The sequence below is a fragment of the Trachurus trachurus genome, assembly GCF_905171665.1.
Source record: "Trachurus trachurus genome assembly, chromosome: 9".
In the NCBI taxonomy this organism is placed as follows: Eukaryota; Metazoa; Chordata; class Actinopteri; order Carangiformes; family Carangidae; genus Trachurus; species Trachurus trachurus.
The window spans coordinates 37,190,867-37,214,087 of record NC_139895.1 but is presented as its reverse complement, the minus strand read 5'-3'; the positions used below and the strand labels follow the sequence as shown (position 1 = coordinate 37,214,087).

The following is a 23,221-nucleotide window of genomic DNA, read 5'->3' as shown; positions in this document are numbered from 1 at the left end:
TCATCTGCATAACACAGAGAGAGTTATTCATCCACATCGTTCCGAATCATACTCAGTTCCATACTACAATAGGATTTTCCCCCTTCCGGAGATGACTCATCCAATATTGTGAATAGATGTTGACAACCTCCGTTGCTGTTCGCTCACCACGCCATTTCTTGTAGTGAAGCAGGAGCGCTTTTGATTTATTAACTCTTCCTGGCTCACTGTTTGTCTTTCATAATAGCCGGCACCTCTGTGGAGCTTCACATCAGCCTGTGCACACATTTTGCAGAATAAAACAAACAGAAGAGTGAGTCACAAGCCAGGATAAGTATCGCTGAACAATCTCCATTTATATCTGCTTGACTCAATATAGCAACCTCAGAAGATGTTTCACTATCTGTGCTACCTTTGTCCAGTGCTGATATAAAAACCCTGGAGCCTTCCCATCTGAGATTACATTTTTTATTCAGAATTTCCAGATAAATGGATCTCAAATTGGGAATGATTCTGAAGCGCAGAATTATCAGATAATGGGATCTAACTATGCTCAGAGTGAGGCCGTGGAGGCAGCAGGACCCTCAGTGCCTAAAATAAGATCTCCTTTAATTCTACATTGGATTTAACGCTGCAGAACATGTGAGCTTCCCTTGCAGAAAAAAAGGTGTACAATAGCTTTCATTGATGACCCAAATAATCTATGCCAGAGAATGTACAGTACAGGGACAGCACAACAAACTGAGGAAAACAAAATCTCAGGTGGGAAACCTTCATCAGTGCCGCAGAAGAATCAGAGATATCCGACTTTCATGTTTATTTTAATCCAAGCATTGGATTGGTGCCACTGTACTCCCAATCCAACTCGCAAACAGCTTTTGGATATTTGGGTGTGTTATAATATGCTCATACTGTAGCAGCTCATGTATCCTTCAGCAGCAAAGGTTGAGCAGAGATATGTAGCAGGCTACAAGCTCACAACTATCACACCTTTCATTTTCAGACTTCAGTCGTCTTCAGTTCCAACTAATGCTAACTCTGGTGACATCACTTGAGGCAGTTTATCGGACTTCACACAGATCGCTCAGACTTCAAGTAAAAGAAGTTTCTTCATGAGGGTTAATGTACTTTCGTGCAGATATTCATTTCTTCTTTATTTGGTGGGATTTTAAGATAGTGTCTGCTGTGTCTCATTTGCAGTTTATTGCTTAGAGCCTAAGTATCTACAAAAATCTACTTCCATGCAGCTGCTAAATTATAGCCTCTATTTCAGTAAAACCTGGCACAACTTCATCAGAACATCTTTTGAATGATTGAACATGAAAACCCAGGCTCAGATACTGTAGGCCTAGCCTCTCAACTCTCCTGGGCCTCTTCAGAACTTCAGTTGCCACACAAAGACTTTACTTTCTGCCTTGTTGTAACACAAGTTGTCATGAAGGAATAATGATATTTGCTCATGTTGGAACTTAATTTAAACTTTAACTTTAACACTGCTGTTTTGAGTCGGAGGTAAACGATAGGACGTTTCTGTGAAGAAATACAGGAGTTCAACAGAGGAGTACATGTAGCTCTAAAGGAAAGGGCTGTTTGATGGCAGGAGAAAGCAGTGGAAATACTCAAAATGTAATGTACACGTTTTTCAGTGAGAATTATTTAAGTGGCTAAAACGTGGATTTCCTGTGGTACATCACTCACACATTCTGTGCTGCTAGCCCCTGTCTATTTTAAACTTGGAGCGCACCAATCCAAATCTATTGTAGGTACAAGCTGACGATGTAAAACTACCTCACACATCCCTTTAATGTATCGATGGGATGGAGTAAAACTCCACAGAGCCATGTATCTAATTGATGATATACAGGATGTGAAACAGTGATCACTAAGTGTTTGAACAAACAAAGATAAATGCATTATTCATAGTTCAGTGGGGCTAAATGGCTCAGCTACATAAAGACATCATGGAGGCAGCGTATGTAATGAATATATGAAGGCTATGCAGATGTGTGGATTGGCATTAATGTGATGATATGTTTGGACATACATGCTCACCCAGTTTTATTTTGCATGTTTATATAACCGTGTGTCTCCCTATGGACAGAATAATGTCTTCAGTATTTCCTAATGCATTCATGTAAATGCTTAGTGGGGCTTTAATCTGCTTTTTTACCGCATCCCATTTTCCACTCTTTCATGATCAATGGTATTTTTATTTTCTCACTTGCAGCATGCAAATATACAAGCATTAACATGAACATGTTAACATGTTAACATGAACATGTTAATGCTACATTTTATATGTTTTGAATGTGTTAAAAGGAAAAGCAAAAAGGAAAACCCCTCTTTTCACTGTTTATTGTTTTTGTATGTGACAAATGGGCGTACCACCTGTGTAGTTAAAGCAGATATCAGCTTCACGGCCGTTTCGGCTAATGCTGCGTTCAAGACAGGCTTTTGAAACCGTAAGTTACAGCTTCAAGTCACAACTACGACTTGGTAGCGTTCCAGGTAACCCGTAGCTCGTGTTTTTACCATCCTGTTGTCTGTGAAAGTTCCCTATAACGGCCACTCGTAACTTCCGACCCGTGAACTCGTACCAGATCGAACTGGTATGACTTCACAGGAAGGAAAAACACAAAGTACGAGTTTCTTTGAACGCACCATGAGTTAGCAGCCCCCGCCCTTGTCAGGCATCAATTGGTCCTCGTGCTACGTCACCACATTCACGCGCATCCCTTGGCTGCACACACAGCCCTTCATGCCGTTCTCTCTCCTCATTGGATAACACTTGTATCCCACAAGGAAAATTTTCTCCTCGGGTTACAGCAGAGCAGAGTGACGGAGAGACTCGTGTTTAGGCTGAAATACTTCATGTAAGTGATTGCTGACGGAAAAAAGGACTATTTAGGACTTATATTAACAAAAACATTCCACTGATATCTGCTTTAATATAAATGATAATAAATGAATACTATGGTGTGGTTCCATTTAGATTTTAGAGATCTTAGCTTTAAAGTGTTAAAATGGACTCTGATCGTGTTAATTTGTGCTTGCTCTGTGTGGATCACGCAGACTCTAAGCCTGCAGTGTTTCTAGCCATTTTTAATCAGATTAAATCTGTAAATGTGGGGCTGTCCACAGTCCTCCTGTCTGCTTGTTCCACAGAGCAGCTCACACACACGTATTGTATGTAGAGCACATAATGATATCGGTCAGTTTCCCTCCTCCTCCTATTAAAAATGCAGAATCCAAAGAAAGTAAAAGTATTCACACAGAATTTCAATTCATTATGGCATGAAGGTATTTTGAGGTAACAGTGGGATGCATGAGCATGAACTGGAAAAGGTTCTTACAGTGTAATGTTTGATTGCTCCTCTCTATTTCTAAATGCATTTGCTCAGGATGTGGTTGATATAACACAAATGCAGAGGCTGCATAAATCTCTGTCTTTTCTGTGGTTTCAGTGGTCTGCCCAGCCTGTGTTCAGTCAAGCACTCAGTATGGCTACAGCCACAGCTCCTGCCAGACACAGTGAGCCACATGATGTGACATGATTTACTTTTACTAAAAAAAATATTTCCTCAACCTTCAAAAATGCTGAAATTTAAGTGCCATTGAATCAAATATAATCTTGCTGCACCTGCCTGGCATAATGAGCTGAGAGAGGCCCATGACATTAACAAAGGAACTGATATCGAATCTGAATGTGACAAATATTACATATTTCATCTTTACAGGAGGTGTACTGTAGGTTGGTTTCTCACTTTTATGAATTCCACCGGTCTGTCTTATTCTTAGATAAACCCACCCGGTCACACAGCAGCACGCCATTCAACATTCATCAAAGTGTTGCTTTCTGAAGCATGTATTTCATTACAGCCTCCCTGCAATGACAATCTTATCTCCTGCACACACTCAGCAGGGAGTGGTTGCTACACTGTTAATCATTAATTGTTAATAACCTGAGATTGCAACTGTGTAGGGGCTTCAAAAACCAAATAAATATCAATTTTCCTGCACCTCCCCTCTGCAGCAGTGTGACTGAAGTGTGGCATACAGTGGGTCCTAATTACCGCACGCTCCCATTTCCTTCCATTAATCCTGTTTATTTACAGAGCATGTAGTTGGAAACGGGTCGTGTTTGCAGCAGAATGGACATCCTCTGTCTCAGTGATGGATGGCGACAGAGCATTGGAGGAGATGGATTGTGAACATTTAGCTGATGCAATACTGCATTAATGACAGGCAACGTTTTCATATCCTCATATTAAAGCAGAGCAAAGCTGTGGAAATCAGATTCCATCACTCCTCCGGTGGAAACTGCTTACTTCTTAACTCCTCATAAACCAACATGGTGTGGGGGAACAGGAAACAGCTGTCAAGTGCACTATACAGTATGATACAATTATGTTTGCTTTAACAGTAATGCGAACCAGCAATACATTTCAGCTTAAAATGTACAGCACCCCAGGGGGAACGCCGTGCCAATGAATCACAGAGCTGCAGCTGAGAGCTGGCAGCATTGTCTCTGGCTCAGTATGCACAGGCAGCATGTACAAGGTCATTGAGGGAGACTCACCATAACATCTACAGGAGCCATCCGTCTCACTTATCACTGTATGTGGCATGGTGAATAATTATATTATGATAAATAGGGAGCTTCTCCCATGCTAACAAATAGATAGTGTAGATACCACAAGTGAATCTATCTGAATAAAAGAGCAGTGCAGAATGTTTGCAGATGTACAGTAGATAATATATGCATGCACACACACACATACACACACAGAAATCCAAGCCTCTTGAAGAAGGCTGTCATCTCCTCCATCGCTATAACCCTTTACACAGCATCTACTTGTCGAAAAATCACAGGGATTCTGCTACTTTTTATTGACTCCTGTAAATAAAACCTCATGCAAAAGCATATATCTGAGGCACCGACACACAGAAAAAAATGAAGGCAGCAGGTTATCAAAGCAGGCAGAAGGTAGGGATGTGGGGGAGGGTGTGTGTGTAGAAACGAAGAGAGATGTGAAATTCACGACAGAAAGTAAACTCAAAGGAAATTCGCAGACACAGCCTCGACGTGTACAACAGGAGAGGTGGTGAGGGGCTGACGGAGGGTCTATAGAGGTGAATGGGTCATGTGGGGGCCTGAGAGGCACGTCTATCGTCCAGCATGAACAGATGGGGAAACAGATGAGGGAAACGCCATGGGAATCGGTTATCATCAGTAAAGCAACCAAAGCAATGATGACCTGCACAGCCTCCAGTCTCCACGTCCCATTCACTGACATGTAGTCAAATCGTCCCGTTGTCAGGGTCACAGGGCCACAGCGTTTAGTGGCTGGTTAATGCTGGACAGTAAATGCTTTTTTCATCGTACATAGGGTCACACTCACCCGGTGAGCGTTTTACACAGTATGCTACACCGTTCAACACATAAACATACCTGTTCTATAATCACGGCTGTATTTAAAGGGATAGTTCAACATTTTGGCAAATTCGTCATAATCCCTATAGTCTTAGGGGTAGGTTTGTTATCTTTAATTGTTGGTGCAAGCTGTTTTCTAGATCGGCGGGGCAGAGACGCAAGCTGCTCGGCTAATGCATTGGAGGCAAACGGCACTTTCGCATTTCCCTCAAAACTCATTAAATGTACAATGAATCCAACCACTCCAAAATGCTCTCGTAGAGAAGTTGTGACCTGCACGTTCACCACGTTATGAAATTATCATGTATAATTATGTAACAGCAAATACTCGGAACTACTTATGTTTTTGAAATCACTCCGCCCAGCAGCCGTGTCTGGAATGTAGTTTCGGCTACGCATCTGCCTCGAAAACAACTGTGTTTCGTAATGTTACATTATTATTTCATAGCATGGTCAATGTGCAGAGCTGTTGGATTGTGTCTTTGATGAGTTTTGAGGGAGTTTGATGAGGGAAAGGCGAAGGTACAATTCGCCTCCGTTGCGACAATTAAAGGTAATGAACCTACTCCTAAAACTATAGGGATTATGGAACTTGCCAAAATGTTGAACTATCCCTTTAATGAAGATGTAATGCAAAACTACTATCAGAGTTTTAATAGTACTGTATTTAGGCCCACACAATAAGTTGTTCATGGCTAAAAAGACCCACATAATGCACTCATGATGTTTACATCATTGCTATCTGTTTACCCCAAAATGGTGAAATGCATCAAGAAACATGATAAACAATTCATAACCAAAACTGTTCTCTCTGCTCTCCTCCTCCATCCCCCCCTTGTTTCCCTTCACTTCCCTCCTGCCCCCCTTCTCCCTCCCAGGCACTTTCCCTCGGAACAAAAGCTACACTTCATCTTCAAACACTGGCAGCATGACAGGCTCAAATTAGGTGTCAATTACATCTATTTGAATGACTTGTTTGCTGGTAAACTTAAGCAGCAGGCAGACACTGGACTGAGAGCCCCACAAGTAATTTCATATTGTAAAATAAGCCCAGAGCCTGCAAGTAAAATGATGTTGGAATGCTCAACATTTCAGTTGCCTGTTTAATTACCCTCTCTCACGCCTTTCACGGCGTTAGGTCTCTCTCTCATCACAATAGTGTACATGGTGGACAGGTAGTGTCATTTTAAATTGGGGTGTCTTTTGATTCAGCTCTTACCAAAGCCCATTACTCACCACTTAAAAAAGGAGATGCAAGAGGAAAAAGCTTATTAACGACAAACCCTTCGCTAATAACAAGGGTCATGTTGCTGAAATGTGCTGTGTCAGTTAGAATGAGCATATAAGAATGCTTAGGGCGGACTGAACTGAACATCTAAAGCATAATCATCTAACATGACACCTCTCTGTACAGAAAATATGAAAAGCAAAGCTCAGAGGCAGAGGTGGGAAAGAGGAGAGAAACAGCTTAGACCTTCTCGTGTTAGACATGACCTTTTCTTACCAGCCAGTGTTGAACTCGACATGGGCATCAAAGAAGCCAACGACAGGAGCCGTGGCGGCGTTCCAGCCGTGTATTCTGGCTCGGATCAGGCCCTCCCGCTTGCTGTTCCTCACAATCTTTACCAGGCCTGGGTAGCGTTTGTTCACATACTGGTCCAAGTTGAATTTCAGCTCCACTGAAAGAGGGCAGATAACAGAGAATCCGCTTTAAATGACATCCAAATGACTGTGTGAGATCATTACCCAGGCAGCTGTAGTCAATGATAAAGTCTTTCCAAGATAACCCAGTACTAATGTTGAATGGTTTTAGCCTTGAAGTCTTTGTGTCAGGGCTGTAATGAAAATGACTGCTCATTTTGATGCTCTTTGATTATTTTTACACTTCTCCCTAAATAAGTGCAAACTCACCAGTGTTGGGCGCTTTAATTGCTTAATGTAATAAATGACTCATTACGACAAGTTACACGACTCGTTACTTGTAGGAATGAGGAACAGTACATTACATTTAACAAGCAGCCAGCTCATGATTTGGAGTCATTTAATAGGCGGCTTAACATTAGCCACACTAGCATCATCCTCCCACTGAAGCTGCAGGCTTCACAGACACACCCTCCAACTCTGAACAAAAGCCTAACCTTGTATTCGTTTAAAGTGATACGCCAACATTTTTTTTCATTTTTAGGCGAGAAAGTAGCCGTTTAGATCAGCAGTGTGTCGTTAATTTGTCTAAATACCAGCTGTTTACAATTTTGTTTGGATGAATTCGGCGCTACTCAAGCTAGCCGTTGTGACCAACGCACTTCCTGTTACTTTCACAAAATAAAACACCCGTTGCCCTTTACATACAGAAGTGGTTTTACTTTGAAACAGGAAGCTAACCTACCCTCGATGTAGCTAGCTTGAACCAAAATAAAGCGTCTTTGCTTGAACCCTCCGTTTTGACCGATCTGGTCCTGTTAGTGGCATTTGACCGCACAAGATGCCTTACCGGAGAGTTTTGTCAGCTCTGAGACGAAGATCGGTCCGTTTAGAGTTGCTGAAGAGTTTCTCTGATGACTTTAGGTGGAGGCAGGCTAACACTACATATACACTTCAAGTAGGGTTGCCACCTTTGAGTTGTGAAAATAAGGGACACTCGACCAAATGTCGACCGGGGGGGGGGGGGACACGGGTCAAAACGCCACACTTTTCATGTAGGCCTATGTATTTTGTACACGTTCAATTTCTTGTATTAACACATATTTTAAACTGGAATGGGGGCAGGTACAGTGCACCTCATTGACTTGACGTAGCTATGGCCAGGACGGGCTAGCCTACTTGTTTGATCCAAAACATAAAGTTGCAATATCCCACTTAAATATAATGGTCATACATATTAATGCCTATAGCCTATGTGAAGAGGCTGTCACATGTAATGATTCCTCACAACAGCCTGATAGGCTTTATGCACAGCTCCACTACTTCCTGAACATTTAAACAAGTTCCTTTATTTCCTGTATTATTGGACAAACTGATTAATCCAGGTGTGTCTGACCTCAATAGTCAGAGAGCTGGCCAGCTTAATGGGAGGACTGGATGGTTTAAGTTCAGGAAGTAGTGGAGCTGTGCATAAAGCCTATTATTAACAGTGATTTACCATGGTTTGAAACATATGCAAATCAAATAAAAATGCATCTGCACAAAATGATCAGAAATAACACTGTGCTAATGTTCAGACCAGTTCAAGACCAGCTGCATATGGCTACCAGCAACAGCAGGTCAGACGAATAAACAGCACCCACTGAGTTAGTTTGCTTTTGTTTATGTAATAATAATAATAATATAAAATAGGGCTGTTCCAAACGATTATTTTTCTCCTGATTAATCTATCGACTATTTTTTCGATCAGTCGATTAGTCTAGCGATACATTTTTTGACTAATCTAACGATTAATTTTTGGTTGACGATTAGTCATTTACAAAAAAAACACCTCTGAACACTTCTCTTATTTAAATTCTTCAGATACTCTTTCTGTTGTACATTCCTCTAAATCAGTGGTTCCAAACCTTTTTTCCTCAAAGCCCCCCCCCCCCCTTGCTTTTGTCAAAGACAAGCCTTTTTATTCTATTTTGTGCCATCCTTATTTTGTCTTTATGTCAATTTTCCTTTGTTGTGTCATAATTGTTATCACGTCCCTATAAGCAGGTAGGTTGTAGGTTTTTGTTCCTATTGATTTTGATTGATATTGATGATTTTGATTATCCAATTGGATGTGTTATTGGAATTTTAAAATATCAATATGCACAAATCTAATTTTGATAACCTCACAACCTCAGAACAAAGCTCTGTGGACCCCCTGACATCTCTGACGCTCCCCTGAAGGGGGCCCCGACCCAAGGTTGGGAACCAATGCTCTAAATAATCTTTTTTTTGGAGGGGAAAAACTATGCCACATCAGTTTGCTTTAACCTGGAAAATAGACAGATGAGTGCACACTGAAATATTAGCACAATGATTTTGAATAGGCACATTTATTTAGTATAGTCATGGAGCAGAGCAGTGTTTCCCCCAAGATTTTTTTTTTTAAGCCGGGGGTGCAGGACATCACCCTCACTTATGATCTGCATGCTGTGCTGCGTCCGGGTGCAGAGAGCAGCAGCGGAGTGGATTTAAAAAAAACAACAACAAAAAAAGACAACACAAGGACGTGTTTACATCTATGGATACATAAAGCAAGGAGACTGTGGCGGGTGGTCCGATTGTCCGACGAGGGAGGGGGGCGCGGGGCGTCCGCCTTTCGGACCGTATGAGTTCGCTTTTACCGCGCACTGATGTCATGCATGCGCCCTTCGCTCTGTGTGTGTGTGTGTGTGTGTGTGTGTGAGAGAGAGAGAGAGAGAGCGTCAATAACGGTGAAAGAGCGATGGATAGAAAGTGTCCTACAGAGGGATCTCTGCTTTGTTGTAGTTCTGACAAATGCTGGATCTTTACAGAACACGTGCGAAGTGATGCTGCATTCATGACAACTCGGAAATACGGGACAAAGCCCGTCCCGTATTGATTCAAAACGGGACGCACTATTTTATTTCAAAATACGGAACGATTCCGTATTTTAAGGGACGGGTGGCAACCCTTCAAGCGTTTGAGCTAAGCTAATTACGGGCGATACGGGCTCTCCCTCGTTACTGCACGCACAGTCGAAAGGATGGTGTCTATCTGCTTGTCATGGACTCCGGAGTGAGGCAAGACATGTAAAAAAAAAAAATGTTGGCGTATCTCTTTAAGTGGTTCGGTGTTAGCAAGGCTTCAACGTATCCACTGCATGTAATTACCACAAGTTTGGAATAATATTTCAACTCTTTTGACGGAGTAGTCACCTTTCCACTCTCAATTCATGCCACCCTAGTTTCAGACCATACAACAATAACAACAGCTTGTGCAAGGCCACGCCACAAAACCTGAATTTGATAATCCCACAAAATATATATTTTCTCCGATGGAGTAACAGAGCTTTGGTACATTCAGACACAAAATGGAATTTTCCATCATTCTTTCTACAGTAGAATTGTCAGTGTTATATCCACTTCCAACAATGTTACCCGAAACATCTTATGAAGGTTTTATATTTGAGTTCAGAATTGGCCACATAACCTGGTAAAAAATCTGTGTAGTGTGTGTTACTGCTGAAGAGAGTGTGGGTCAGTCAGACCCTGAACTTGACCAAACTGATATCAAGCAATCATCAAATTCCCAGTGCCTAAATCATGAAGCACAGAGGCGATGCACCTTTCTAAATAAGACATTACCGCCCAACACTCTGTAAGTGAGGACTTCCTACATGTGGCAACAGCACCAAATAGTGAGATGGAAAATAATGAGAGGAAGCTGTTTCCTTCAGCAACCCATTTTTGCTTTAGAAAAGGAAATAATTCTGATGTGAGAGGTAAACCTGCATTAAACCAACATCAAATCCTTACTCCAGCTCTGATTGTATCCAATGTTTGTGTGCAGGCTGCAGCAGTACAGTATCCCTGTCTACATTCATGCATTCCTCTGCTGTTTATTCCAGCTGGACTGTAACGTCTCTGCTCTCACAGATGACGCTGGCTGTCATCACTGGAAACAAAGCACAAATTGTTGTCTGGGTTTTGTTGGAGGATCGACGGCTGTTTGAGCTTCTCCTCTGGGTTACTGCTGAGGATTCCACTTTCTGAGGGAGTGATTAATAAGGATGCTCGTGGCACATTGAGCAGCATCCACACCTCGCTTCTGACTTTTGCTCACCACATAAATCAGACGGTGTAAACCCTCCATCTGTGTGACTGAGGAAACGCAGCAAGTGGAGGGATTGTTATGGATTCTAAAGTTTTTCCTGCTGCTGTCGAGAAAGGAGTAGAATTTGGAGGCAGTGAGGCTTCACGGAAACTAGAGTTAGCCATTAACACCAAATAAATACAACTGGATTATGGGAACTTGGCGTCTTTCATTTTTCTGTCAGTGGGTGTGTTATGACCCATTTTTACAGAATATTTACATGTAGCATGTCCAAATTGGCAGCAGGTAGTGGATTTGAATCTCATTTCTGTATGGACTTTACATGTCTTCCTCTTGTCTCTGTGATTTTTCTCCAAGATGCTGCTGTCTGTTCAGATGCACATAAGTGTGTTTTTTTATGTACTTGTACTTAACACCTGTAAAGTACAAGTACAAGTCTTATTCTACTGTAAACACCCTCTCCACTACATTATGTGACTTTACAGATTTGGATTCTTCATCAAAAACTCATCATCTTACAAAATTCAATACACACTTAATGATTGCTGTCTAATGTTTTTAGCTTGTGACTCAGCACAAAAAAGCCCAATCTGGCTGGGGGCTCGTCACATTTTAGATGTCTATTAGCAGAGAGATATCCCCTCTAAACCTCTCAGATGGTTTCACTTAAACAACTGTTCAAGACCAGAGGAGGTTCAATTATCTAATATTTTATGGCTTTTCTTCTTTTCTCCACCCCCAATTATTCATTTCATGGCCTTCAGATTTATCTCGTGACCCTCTGGAGGGGGGCCAAGCCCCAGGGTTGGGAGTCACTGGAACAAAATACTAAACTGTACATAAAGAAGTTCAAAATAACTCTTCCTGCCACGACAGAATAATGCCACTTGCACATTAATGCATCAGTATAATGTAATAATAATATAATAATTCTGTGGAGCGACCACTTTTACCTACTATTCATGCTTTGAGTGTTTGTGCTGATAACTTCTGGATTTCAGTCAAGATGGATTATGACTGCACGGTTTTTACTTGGAAGATATTTTACATTGTTTTTATTTGTGCTTTTAGGTAAGTTTGGTTAAGTTTACTTACGTAAAGTACTGGAGTACCTTCTTCCCGTGGGTTGATTTAAGAGTATTTCATCTTCACAAACTGAGACGATGTAGGATTTATTTTATGTGACAGACCCTCTGTTGTTGGGTGACCTGTTCCACTCACAAGAAGCTGTAACGCATAAGAAAATGTATTCATAAAAACTTAAAGTTTGAAATGCAGAATGTCTCGTGATTAACTCTCCATCCAGGGAGAGCCGAACTCATCAAAGTCAGACCTTTCCTCTTTCATCTCTTTGATATCCTTTGGTATAAAGCACTCCTGAGTGGTGATTACAAATGAGCACGCTGTTAGCATTTAGTACTAACGTCACGTAAAAAAATAATTAATGAATGAGGTTTATTTTTGACTGGAATTCCGTTTGGATCAGTCATGTGCTTCGTTGAGAGACCACAGAACTTTGCCGCTTGGTGCTGCTTGCACTGTTGAGGGTTTCAGACCTGTGCAATGGGACTCCTTCATCATCAGTGTACCCTGCAGCGACAATATGATAAAAGCTATTAGAGGGTAATAATTACTGGGCTTTGCTGGGAAGGAAAAAAGTTATGGGCCTCCCTCTGATCCTAGCAAATAAAACGTTGGACCGCATCCATGGGAGGAGAGTTATGGAGCAGGGAATACATTTTAAAGTACTGGCAGTGCAACATAGCAGAGGATAAATAAGTATCCCTCATACCATAAATTTAAAATTAATATATAGTAGACTTCGCAAAGAGCCCCATGAATTCCTCTGACAACATGGAAGATTATGGGCACCGCTGTGTTAAGGGTAAGTGGTCTAGAGGTATCGAACATGCTATAAATTATTCAAAATGTGCTAAAGCCTCAGAATTCACTCGCATGTTGCAAAGCTTGTCCTCCTACTTTCTGCCTGCCACCTATGTGCTCATTAAACAGCAGTGTGCCTGTATCCAAATAACCCTCAGGATTTTCTCTGAGATCAATCTCACAATCCCCGCCAGTTGTGTTGTTGCTGTTGTGTTTTCACAAAGGTCTGGTTCAGTAAAATGATTAGCTCCATAGAAAAGAGATGTACTTCTGCTACACAAACCACAGCCTACATTCTTCTCGGGCTGGATTTATGGACTTGTCTCAGACACCGATATGGGAACAGGTCTGAAATTGATCGCTTTGATCGATCACCAGTAGACTAGAGAAGTTACTTAACGAGTAAACTGGCTCACCGCAAGTCACGTGATGCTCAACAGTCGCCAAAAGTAAAATGATACTTCTTATCCCGGGACAACAGCCTGTCAGGAACGACATTCAAACAGACTGCTGCAGTGTGAGCGGGTGGGGAAAGGTTTGGCTGTAGATCTGTGTGTTGCAGAAATAATCTGTGCAGCACCATGTCAGCAATATGGAGGTTATCCACCTCTCACACATTTATTGGAAAAAAGCAGGATGGGTAAACTGGTTTATTTTCTCTGTCTCCCCCACCTTTAACCCACTCTTAACACTGTTACATCCACTTCATTTAAAATTCTGCTCTGGCTACACATGCTTGATTTTCTGGGAGTGACTGGCAGATAAATTATGAAAAGAGCCATCAGGAATACACACTGACCTCAATTTATTTCCTATTCTCTGCTCTCTGTTTATTCATTGCCCCTCTAATACTAATGGCTGGTGATTACTTTGTTTGACAGATATAAACATACTGTACATTCTTCTTCCTGACTTTAAATGCAAGGTGATATGTGATTGTTTCAAACACATATTTTATGGAACTTTCATGGACATAAGAAGGGTATTTGATGCTATAGGAAAAACAACGCGCCTTTTTTAAATTTGTCTCTCACTGTCCAACAAACTACCAGAACTATTCTGATGAGAACACCCTCTTTCCAAAAGCTTTAATCAGATTTAACGTACACAATGGTGCAAGTGATTTAGCTCCAGTTGAAATCAACATTACAAGCTGTACTGAGCTGGTCCTCGGTTTATATCCTGTTTTCATTATATGAATCATTAAGTTATCAATTTGGTGGTGGTATTTGCTGGAATTGAATCCTTTAGGGCTCATTAAGCCTTTCCTTGCTGCTAACATGGCGAACAACAATGAGTTGAAGTCATCTCGCAGCTGAAGCTCATCAATGGGAATGTGAATTAAGTTCAGCCTGCTGGAAGCAGCGCTGTGAATAAACCTCTTAGCCACCAATAAATGTCACCGGCTGTCCCAGCTAAGGAAATGTGTCGCAGCGACAAGGCAAACATGCTTCCTGTGCGTGATTCATTATGCCAGGAGTGAGTGTGGCTGTACCTACACTCATCTCACTGAGCCTTGATTAAACGAGAGGGGACAGACAGTGCCATGCAGAAAAGGTCAAGCAGTCTAGCCTGCATGTTAATTGTCTAATGGCAGAGCAGAGAGCCTCCCAAGAAACAGCTCACACATCTGCACAAATTACCGTCACTGTTGGTAAACACAGTGTAAGAGCTGCTGACGGACGTGTCGGTTCTCAGATCGCGACCTGAAATTGACCTTTCATTAAAAATGCACAAGGCGAGTGGACACTGACAACATCAACACCGAGCCGACATGCAGCAGGATGTCAGTGAACTGTACACAGACTGCCGGTGTGTGATGCCTTACTGTACAGCAGAGGTTGCTGAAGAAATGACTGACTAAAACAGGAGTCGCAACATGAGTTCAGGTTTAGGACACATCTCCTGCATCCGTTTCACTTTGTCACATTTATAGGTGGAGACAACTTTATGCACATTAACAATTTTGATGAGTTCCTATGCCTGAAGTGTTACTGTGGCAAACTGGGTGAAACAGGTTTTAATGAGGGGGAATGAGTTGCCAAGTTTCTGTTTTTAAAAATCACATTGATGAGGGAGGCAACACACTGTCAGAAACTACATAAAAACCAGAAAACATCTTGCACAGTTTATTTATTCATTGTTCAGTTTTGCTTTTTATGTATTTTGTAAACGCTTAAACCTGCGCTCATTTATTATTCATTCATTTATTCATTCAATTTTTAGCAACTTGGTGGAAGCATAGTCAAACTGTAAACACCACACTGACATGTCACCTTATAAAGTTGATATAATGAATGTGTTAGCAGAGAGCTGCTCATTTAAGATCTGGCAGACACTGAGTAACATTAGAATTAATTCAGGTGGGAGTAAAACAAAACATAGAGGTGAAAGGAGCAAAAAAAAAAAATCCACAGAGATGAGGGGCGCTGCAGAGGCAGATGGCAATTATGTGTGAGCAACAGCTTTCACAGCACAGACTCATTTGTTAATTTCTTAATAGAAAGATATTGATTGTAGCAGCTTTAGAGTATTAAGAGTTGCTCTGAAACTGTTTCATTACACTTCCAGGAAGAGTCCAGTGAGTCTTATTCCCCTCACAACAACTACACTGTACGGGAAGACTAAAACACAGTAAAAGTGTCAGAAAACGGTGAAATACAGATGTCCTTGACAGAATCTATTTTGGGACATCCTGAGTAAGAGCCAACATGTGTAGGGAGGACTGACGTAATGATATGATGAGAGGAGGGGGCGCCTTCCATTTTTGTCTCTTTACTGCCTTTTAACAGCTCCCTGTTTAATGGTAGGCAGTTACAGCCTCAGCGGGGAGCGTGTGCCAGTGGCGACTCCTTCTCGGCCTTCTTTCAGTATGTTATTTATGCACCCTTTTCCTCTGCCAGCCTGAGGGAGGCAGGCCCGTTATTCTGTGCCAAGTGAAGGAGGGCCAAGCGTCGTCTGGAATCTAGTTCACTGTCCCTCCCTCTCCAAACAGGAAAGCTTTTGGGATGCGGAGTCGAGCATCGTCAGCTGCTGTGGGCATCGTGGTGTGTGGAGGCAACTGAGGCATGTACCCCCATCACCATGGAGACAGTAGTACGGAGCAGTTTAGAAAAAAAGATGAGACTTTTCCCCCCTCCAGTCCTTTGTAAAGCCATTTTAATGTTCAACAGTCCAGCCTGGGGGTGTTCTCAGTCCCCTCAGCTTTTACTCACAAACCAAACACACACACAAAACTGTGTCACACACACCTAAACATACATTTGCACACCAGGAATACGCAGACGTCATCATATAAGCAGACCGGCTGCTCTGGAATAAGTCCAAAAACATCACACCAACTCATCTGTGTGCAACGCCAGAGTTCAATTCCCACCAGGGAAGACAAAACATGATAAATAGGGAGCCTCTCTCAACTGAATAAGCAAACCTAGGGCACAAGACAGTGATTAACTGCAAGTAAATCTACAGGTGATCTGGAGTGTGAGAGGGTACACTTGGAGGAGTGAAACAATTAAACCAGACAGAAAAGGTATATGGTCAGAGAGACACTAGATAAAACCTCCACAGGTGCTACTGTATGAAGCCCCTTTTTATAATGCTGAACCATCCCATCCTACCAATAAAGCTGCAAAGGTCTTACCACTGTCGCTGTTGTCGTCCACCAGAATGATCTCCTTGAGCAGGTGTGCTGGTGTGTGGTTGACCACGCTGTGGACAGATCGCAGGATCACCGACAGCGCTTCGTTCACGAAGATGAAGACGACGGAGATCTGAGGAAGGTCCTCTGGGTAGGACAGCAGCTTACACCTGTTAACAGACATTACATCTCATTAGCCAGAGCTCAAATCACATCATTCAATGAGGGGAAACACACACACAACAGATTCATCTGTGTGTGTGTTGCATTTGAGCATCTGCCTAGCGTATGATGCAGTTTGCTATTTCTTTCTGTCGGGTGTTTAATAACAAGGTTCATGTGTCTGTTAAAAATACGGTTGCACTCTGGAGACAACTGGCTTAGCTTAGCGTAAAGACTTGAAACAGCTAGCCTGGAAATGTTCTGGTGAGATTTAATAGATGGATGTGTTGAGTCAGCCTCACGGTTTCCTTCCACTGCCTGGAGTTTAAGATGCTTTTTTTTCCCCGTTAAAAACAAAGCAAAAACATTCAGTGTCACATTCCCAGTGCATTCCCATGGTGCATCGAGCCTTTTATTTCTCTCCAAAACAAAGATATGTATCCAGAATCTCCTTCTCCTCAGTACACCAAGACAGCGAGGCAAAAAATAGCACTACTCCTCTAAGATTTTGTTTGAAGGCCCACTTTTATTTGATGGTAAAGCTGCAGCCCCCAGACCTGCATGTTCTGTACCGTGCTGTGACGACTGCTGCTGCACAGCTGCAATACTGAAACTATATGTTGTGCAAAAATCATATTCTCCACAGTCATAGAAGAATATATTTACTGGAGTTTGACAGGTTCATCATGACCAATTAACCTTTGGCAGTACTCATTTGTTATGTTACTGTGTTCCTATTAAGGGCCAGCTTAACATTTAAATGAATGTTTGTTACTGTACAGCCCTTCCAAAACACAATGCTGATTAAGCCCATCGGTAAAAGTCTGGAGTTTTAAGTAAACCCAGTAGAGTTGAGTTTTAGGTCAGCCAATAATGGCCAGTCGACCAGAGCGAAGAAGGGAAGCATCAGAGATGGAGTAGGCAACGAGGAGCATGGTTGTGTTGTGTCTGCACAGGTAAACATTTGTGAAAACTAGAGAAGTTGTTATCCTGGTTTTGAAAAAACCTGTATATGTGAGTATGAGCAGCCCAAGGCTTTTGGAACCTGTGGCATGTAAACAAAGCCGTGGCTGGATGAAGGCACACTCATGCCTGCATGGTTAAAGAAACCTGGCAGAGTGCATCATGCCACATGGGCCTAATCCCAACCGTAGCAGCTCAGGTTGGAATCTGACTTGCAGCCTTCTGCCCTCTCCCCTGATTTCCTCACATCTGTCAAAAAAAAAAAACCTGGCCGATGTTAGAAGCACAAACATGATCAAAACAACAGTGTACCAGCATGTGTTCAATGTCCTCTCTCAGAACCTGAGCACTTAGTCTCTGCTTCCTTCGCTTGCTCTCCTACACAGACTCCATGGTAACATCTGCGATCGAAATCCTACTTCATGATGCCACTTACACTGACCCAATTATTACAACAAACTTCACCATTCAAATGCCTCGGTTGCTTTCTGCTGCTCATGGTCTTTGCTCTCAACTCTGTCAAACTCCTCTGTCATTTCCAGCAACATCCTTTGGCCCTGAAATCAGAAATAACAGCACTGACTGGACAGAGGCTCTTAGCTGATTCCTATGGCAACTGAGAGCACACACAGACACGCACCAAGCATCTTGTGAATCTTTCCACGCTGCTCCAATTAGGATCCGGGCGCAACAGCTGACAAACACATTTCACTCGCTTCTGCCTCTTCTTGCCCCATGTTTTCACATATCTTATTCAGCAGTGCTGCGTCATTATGTGGAGATAATGAGGTGGCTAGTAGAACTGTTGCGGTTTAATTATTTACAAGAGATTCTGGCAGTGATGAAACACTTGTATTGCTGTACTATATTAGAATATCAAATTGACATTAATCAACCATAGTGTAAACAAATCTATGAGTTCCATTTAGCTTCAGCAAATCCTGTTAAGCTCTTGGAAGTCTTTCATCAAGTGTGGAGTTAAAGACATCGAAGTGACATACTGCGTTTGCCAGGTGAAAAACCATTCACACCGGAGCTATTAATGAGACAAGATATTGATTTGTCAGAATGTATCAGTCTCACATGCTATCATAGATTATTAGATGTGACGGAGGCAACAAGTAGAGCTGGGAATCTACACTTGGAAAGGATGTTATTTAAAAATGAACTGTCTTGTCATCCTGAATCACAGATTCAGCTAATAAAATACAGCAAACGCCTCCCAGATTAAATTGTGGCACTGCCTACAGGAGGAGGTCTCTTCCAGGCTCATGTTATACTCTGTTATTTCTGCACATAAAGGTAACAATGATTCTGTAGCCGCTTATTTTCTTAATCATGGTATTTTTAGATATAAAAATGAATAGTGATCGTATAAATGTAACAATTGCGGCGAGGCAACGCTCCCTTGAACATGTTTTGTTCGAAGACAACGCGTTAACTGCTATCTCCACCCTCGCTGTGAGCCATCTGAACTCTGCTGGTGCTCAGTGCTCTGATACCCCGGCGGACTGGGGTATCAGCTTGAGTCAGCAGCATCCACGGGGTCAGGCTGCAGGAGGATGGCCACACAGCAGATGGATCCCAGCATGGCGTTAAAGTTACATCCTCTTCTCTCTCCACCCAGTGGAACCGTTCACATACTCCACAGCTACTGGTCTGTGTGTGTGTGTGTGTTTGCATGTGTGTTTGTGTGTGTGCGTGTGGTGGGCATGTGTTAGCAGGTTCTCACCTTTCAACAATGAGAACTGGCAAGAGACGGACTAGCAATTATGTAGGACGACACAACAGATGGCATCTTATTTACTTGTGAAATTATATAATAAATGCTCTGTAGATCATGATAACAATGTGAGTACAAGGGATTTCTGCTCCGCTCTTTGAGTTTTTACCTTTAGTTTCTACTTTCACATTTATCTCGAGCATCTGTCACATCAACTGTCACTGTAAATAACTCCCTTGCAATTTAAGCTGATTGCTTTTAATTAATTCTCTCAGAATATAAACATATTTTTCCCATCAGTGCATATTGTTGCAATCAACTTTAAACTGCCAATTAAATGCCTGAACTTTATATGCAAAATAGGGTGAATGCACAGGTGGATCGGTTTATATACAGAGAATCAAAAGACAAAGTTTTTAGACCTGAAATGATGCAAATAAATACAAGAACTATGGGGGAAGGCTAACATGTTTGTGACCTATATTACAGATTGCGATTATTTTGTATGAATTAAAGAACAGGCCTTTATTTGTTTCCAGTATAATTCTAAAAATATGACTGTACTAAGAATTAAGCAAAGACATATTGTACCTCAACTTATTACATCATAATTTTCATCAGCCTACGTCATTGGTCAGTTGAATAAATGCATCTAGTCAGTGAACACCTTAACCAATCAGCTGTGGTCGATACGCCAGCATCTGTGGATGAGAGAAGCACTGTGCTGCACTGTTAAATGTAGCCCCATTTCAATTGCGTGTGACAGGCCCTCAAAAGTGTGGCCTGTCATTAATTAGCGTGACATTCAGCAACAGAGGCGAGTGAATACAAGAAGTCTATGTTTTGAATGATTTCATTGACTTTCTTGTGCTGAGCCATTGAAACGACACTGGAAACATCCATTCTGAGGAAAAGGAAAAGTGCAGACAGAGGTCAAGCTAAGGTAATGGACAAAGCTAGCTTGAATTTGTTGGCTTTAAAATGTTTGTGTGTAAGTGCATCACAAACAGAGAAACTGTCAGAGGACCGAGTGACGAATGTTTGGATGTTTTTCTTCCTGTCTATGTTTACTACTTAACAATTTCATTCACTGTGCAGCTAAAGGGCACTGGCAGCTCCCAGCATCTTTTATGGTGGAACATTTACTATTGATTGGATCTTCAACTCCGTAAAATGTTTATGACTTTTAACCAGATTATGCAAATTTATGATATTTTATTTTGCAACTTGAAGAAAAAAAAGGGATGGTGCATAACTCTGATGTGCTCCGCAAATACTAGTTTCTAAACCATAAACTCGTAACAACTTCTTTTTCAATAACAAAAATAGCCATTATAGCTGCTGCGCAGCGATGGGTCGGGTTCGGGCTAATTTTGGCAAATTTAGGCAAATTCTGAGCAACAAACAGGAGAATAGGAAGACAGGACAGTTGACCTTATAATGTTCAATTTGCACCAGTTGAGGATTGAACCCACAACCTCTGGAACCAAAGACCTTTGTCTATCGCACTGTGGAACAGTGGCTTCACAAATTGAGTAAGCCATTCACTGTCGTGCAGGCAGATTTGAAACCACAGTAAAAAGAAAAATCAGTTATTGAGGTAAAATTCTGATATGTATTTGTCAAACATCTACTATGAGTCTAAGATGTTAGGAGCCTTCGCACATGGTCCAGTCCAAGCTATTTGGATTTTTAAATTTAGAGGCTTGCTGTGATGCCACCATCAGTACAACTGTCTTGTGTTTCATGTTGAGAACATCTGACATTTTGATCTGTCATCATCATCATCATCATCATCATCATCACCCTTGCTGGGTCTCAAACTCACAATCTCTGACACCAAGAACCAGCTCGTAACTCGCTGAGCTAATTAGCTGGTAGTGAGGCCTGCTGTGTAGCTTCATTTATCCACTCAGGGAGCCAATGCCCGGGCAGCTGTTGTGATGAAATGGTCAAAATGTCAGATATTCTGTTATCTAAACAAAAATCTGATAATACATAAATTGCATCTTGACAGCATGGAAATGTTGGTGATTTGTTTTTAATAAGTGTTTTGCTTCATAAGAGAAAATATGATGTTTATAAATTCCACTCTCACATTGACTGCAGTTGTTCCCATGAGAGCAGAATTCAAAATGTTCTCAAAAATTCAGTTTTTGAGATAAAATTCTGATATTTGCCAAACTTCATCAACCATGACTCCAGAATATTCTCTTTTTTTCAGGAAGATTGAAAATGTATTTATCAAGAATCTGATGGTATATGTTTACAGTACTGTTTACAGTCAAACGTTTTCATGTACTGTAGGCTCAATTTTTGCTTAATCAAAAATCTGAGAAACAAGTTTTGTGGAGGACAGTCTGGAGATGCTCTGTAGCAAGTTTGGTGACAATTGAGCAAAAATTGTGGGAGGAGATACATTTTAAAAGTTTTACAGTTATTGAAAAAAACAGAGTGATGAACTTCATAATTTGTAATGAGTTTAAGTGGACAAAAGTTTCAGCAGTATTGAGGCTACATTGTGGTGAAGTTTCAAAACTGTAGCATCTACCGTAGGAGGGGGGAGCACAATAAGCGTTTAAATTTGGAGTCCTTGGAGTCCTTGGAGTTGAGTAAATCTGGCATGGGTTTGGATGTTTCTGTAAAGTTTGGTGAGTTTTCGCCCATGGGAAGTATGCCTTCCTTGGAAGAAGAAGAAGAAGAAGAAGAAGAAGAAGAAGAAGAAGAAGAAGAAGAAGAAGAAGAAGAAGAAGAAAGAATTCCTAGGAATACAATAGGCTCCCGGCAGCTTAGCTGCCCGGACCCTAATTACAGCTCACTTTACTTAGTGAAATGGTTTTTCGACAATAATATTCAAATTGAATCAAAATTTAATATCCTACTTATTTTTCCTGTTTTATAGTTTTGATCGAATTCCATCATCACAATCATTAGCTCAATACTGACAAAACTATCCATATCCAAATGTGTAGTAGCTACAGTCACCACCCAAAAAGCTTTTAGACAACAGCCTCTACTCCTTTTTTGATGTTTTGCCAACTAAGATTTTAAATTAGCTGGCAATGTGTTTACACATCACGTACAGAGCAAAATTAGCATTCAGTCGGACTGTCTGAACTTACTCCCCCTCTTGGTATCAGACATGGCGCTGTGCTGTCACCTGATGAGCATACATCCGCTATATAATCTCCTTCCAGCTCTGTCTTTAGGGGACTATCTGTCTCTTTAGAAGCTAAATTCTCCACTACATTCAGGTTTTATAAAGGGTTTAACCTGAGCCATGCCATATAATGATAGTGATCAAATCACATGCATGCAGTTGCAGTACAGGGTTAGTAGTATACAGCTGGTACAGGTGTTAAAACTTATTTTTAATGTATTAGTATCAGATATCAGCCAACACCCAGTGTCAGTAATGAAAAATGGTATTGGCACATCTCTCCTGAAACAATATAGCTACTGGCTACTATCCATGCATAGGAATAACATTCTGCTGCCTATAGTACTGGCCATATAGGGTAGTGCTCGCTGCTCTGGACTAGAAAAGCTTAATTTCATGCACAGTTATCAATCATTTCCATTACCACAGCCAACATGCATTTGACAGCAGAGGTAGGGAAAAGAAAACTAAACTACAGAGAGTGTTTATGATAGAGCACGCTGCGCACATCTGTCTATA

General features: G+C 41.5%; 1 protein-coding gene across 1 annotated transcript in view; it reads right to left on the bottom strand.

Annotated features, from left to right (window-relative positions):
• Positions 1-23,221, bottom strand: part of galnt9 (polypeptide N-acetylgalactosaminyltransferase 9) — a gene marked incomplete at both ends in the record, with an annotated part of 103,809 nt that overhangs the window by 63,280 nt on the left and 17,308 nt on the right. The window contains 2 exons of the mRNA XM_083978409.1: positions 6,918-7,092; positions 16,698-16,864. Of these exons, the coding sequence (XP_083834535.1) occupies positions 6,918-7,092; positions 16,698-16,864 (342 nt within the window). The remainder of the gene's footprint in view (positions 1-6,917; positions 7,093-16,697; positions 16,865-23,221) is intronic.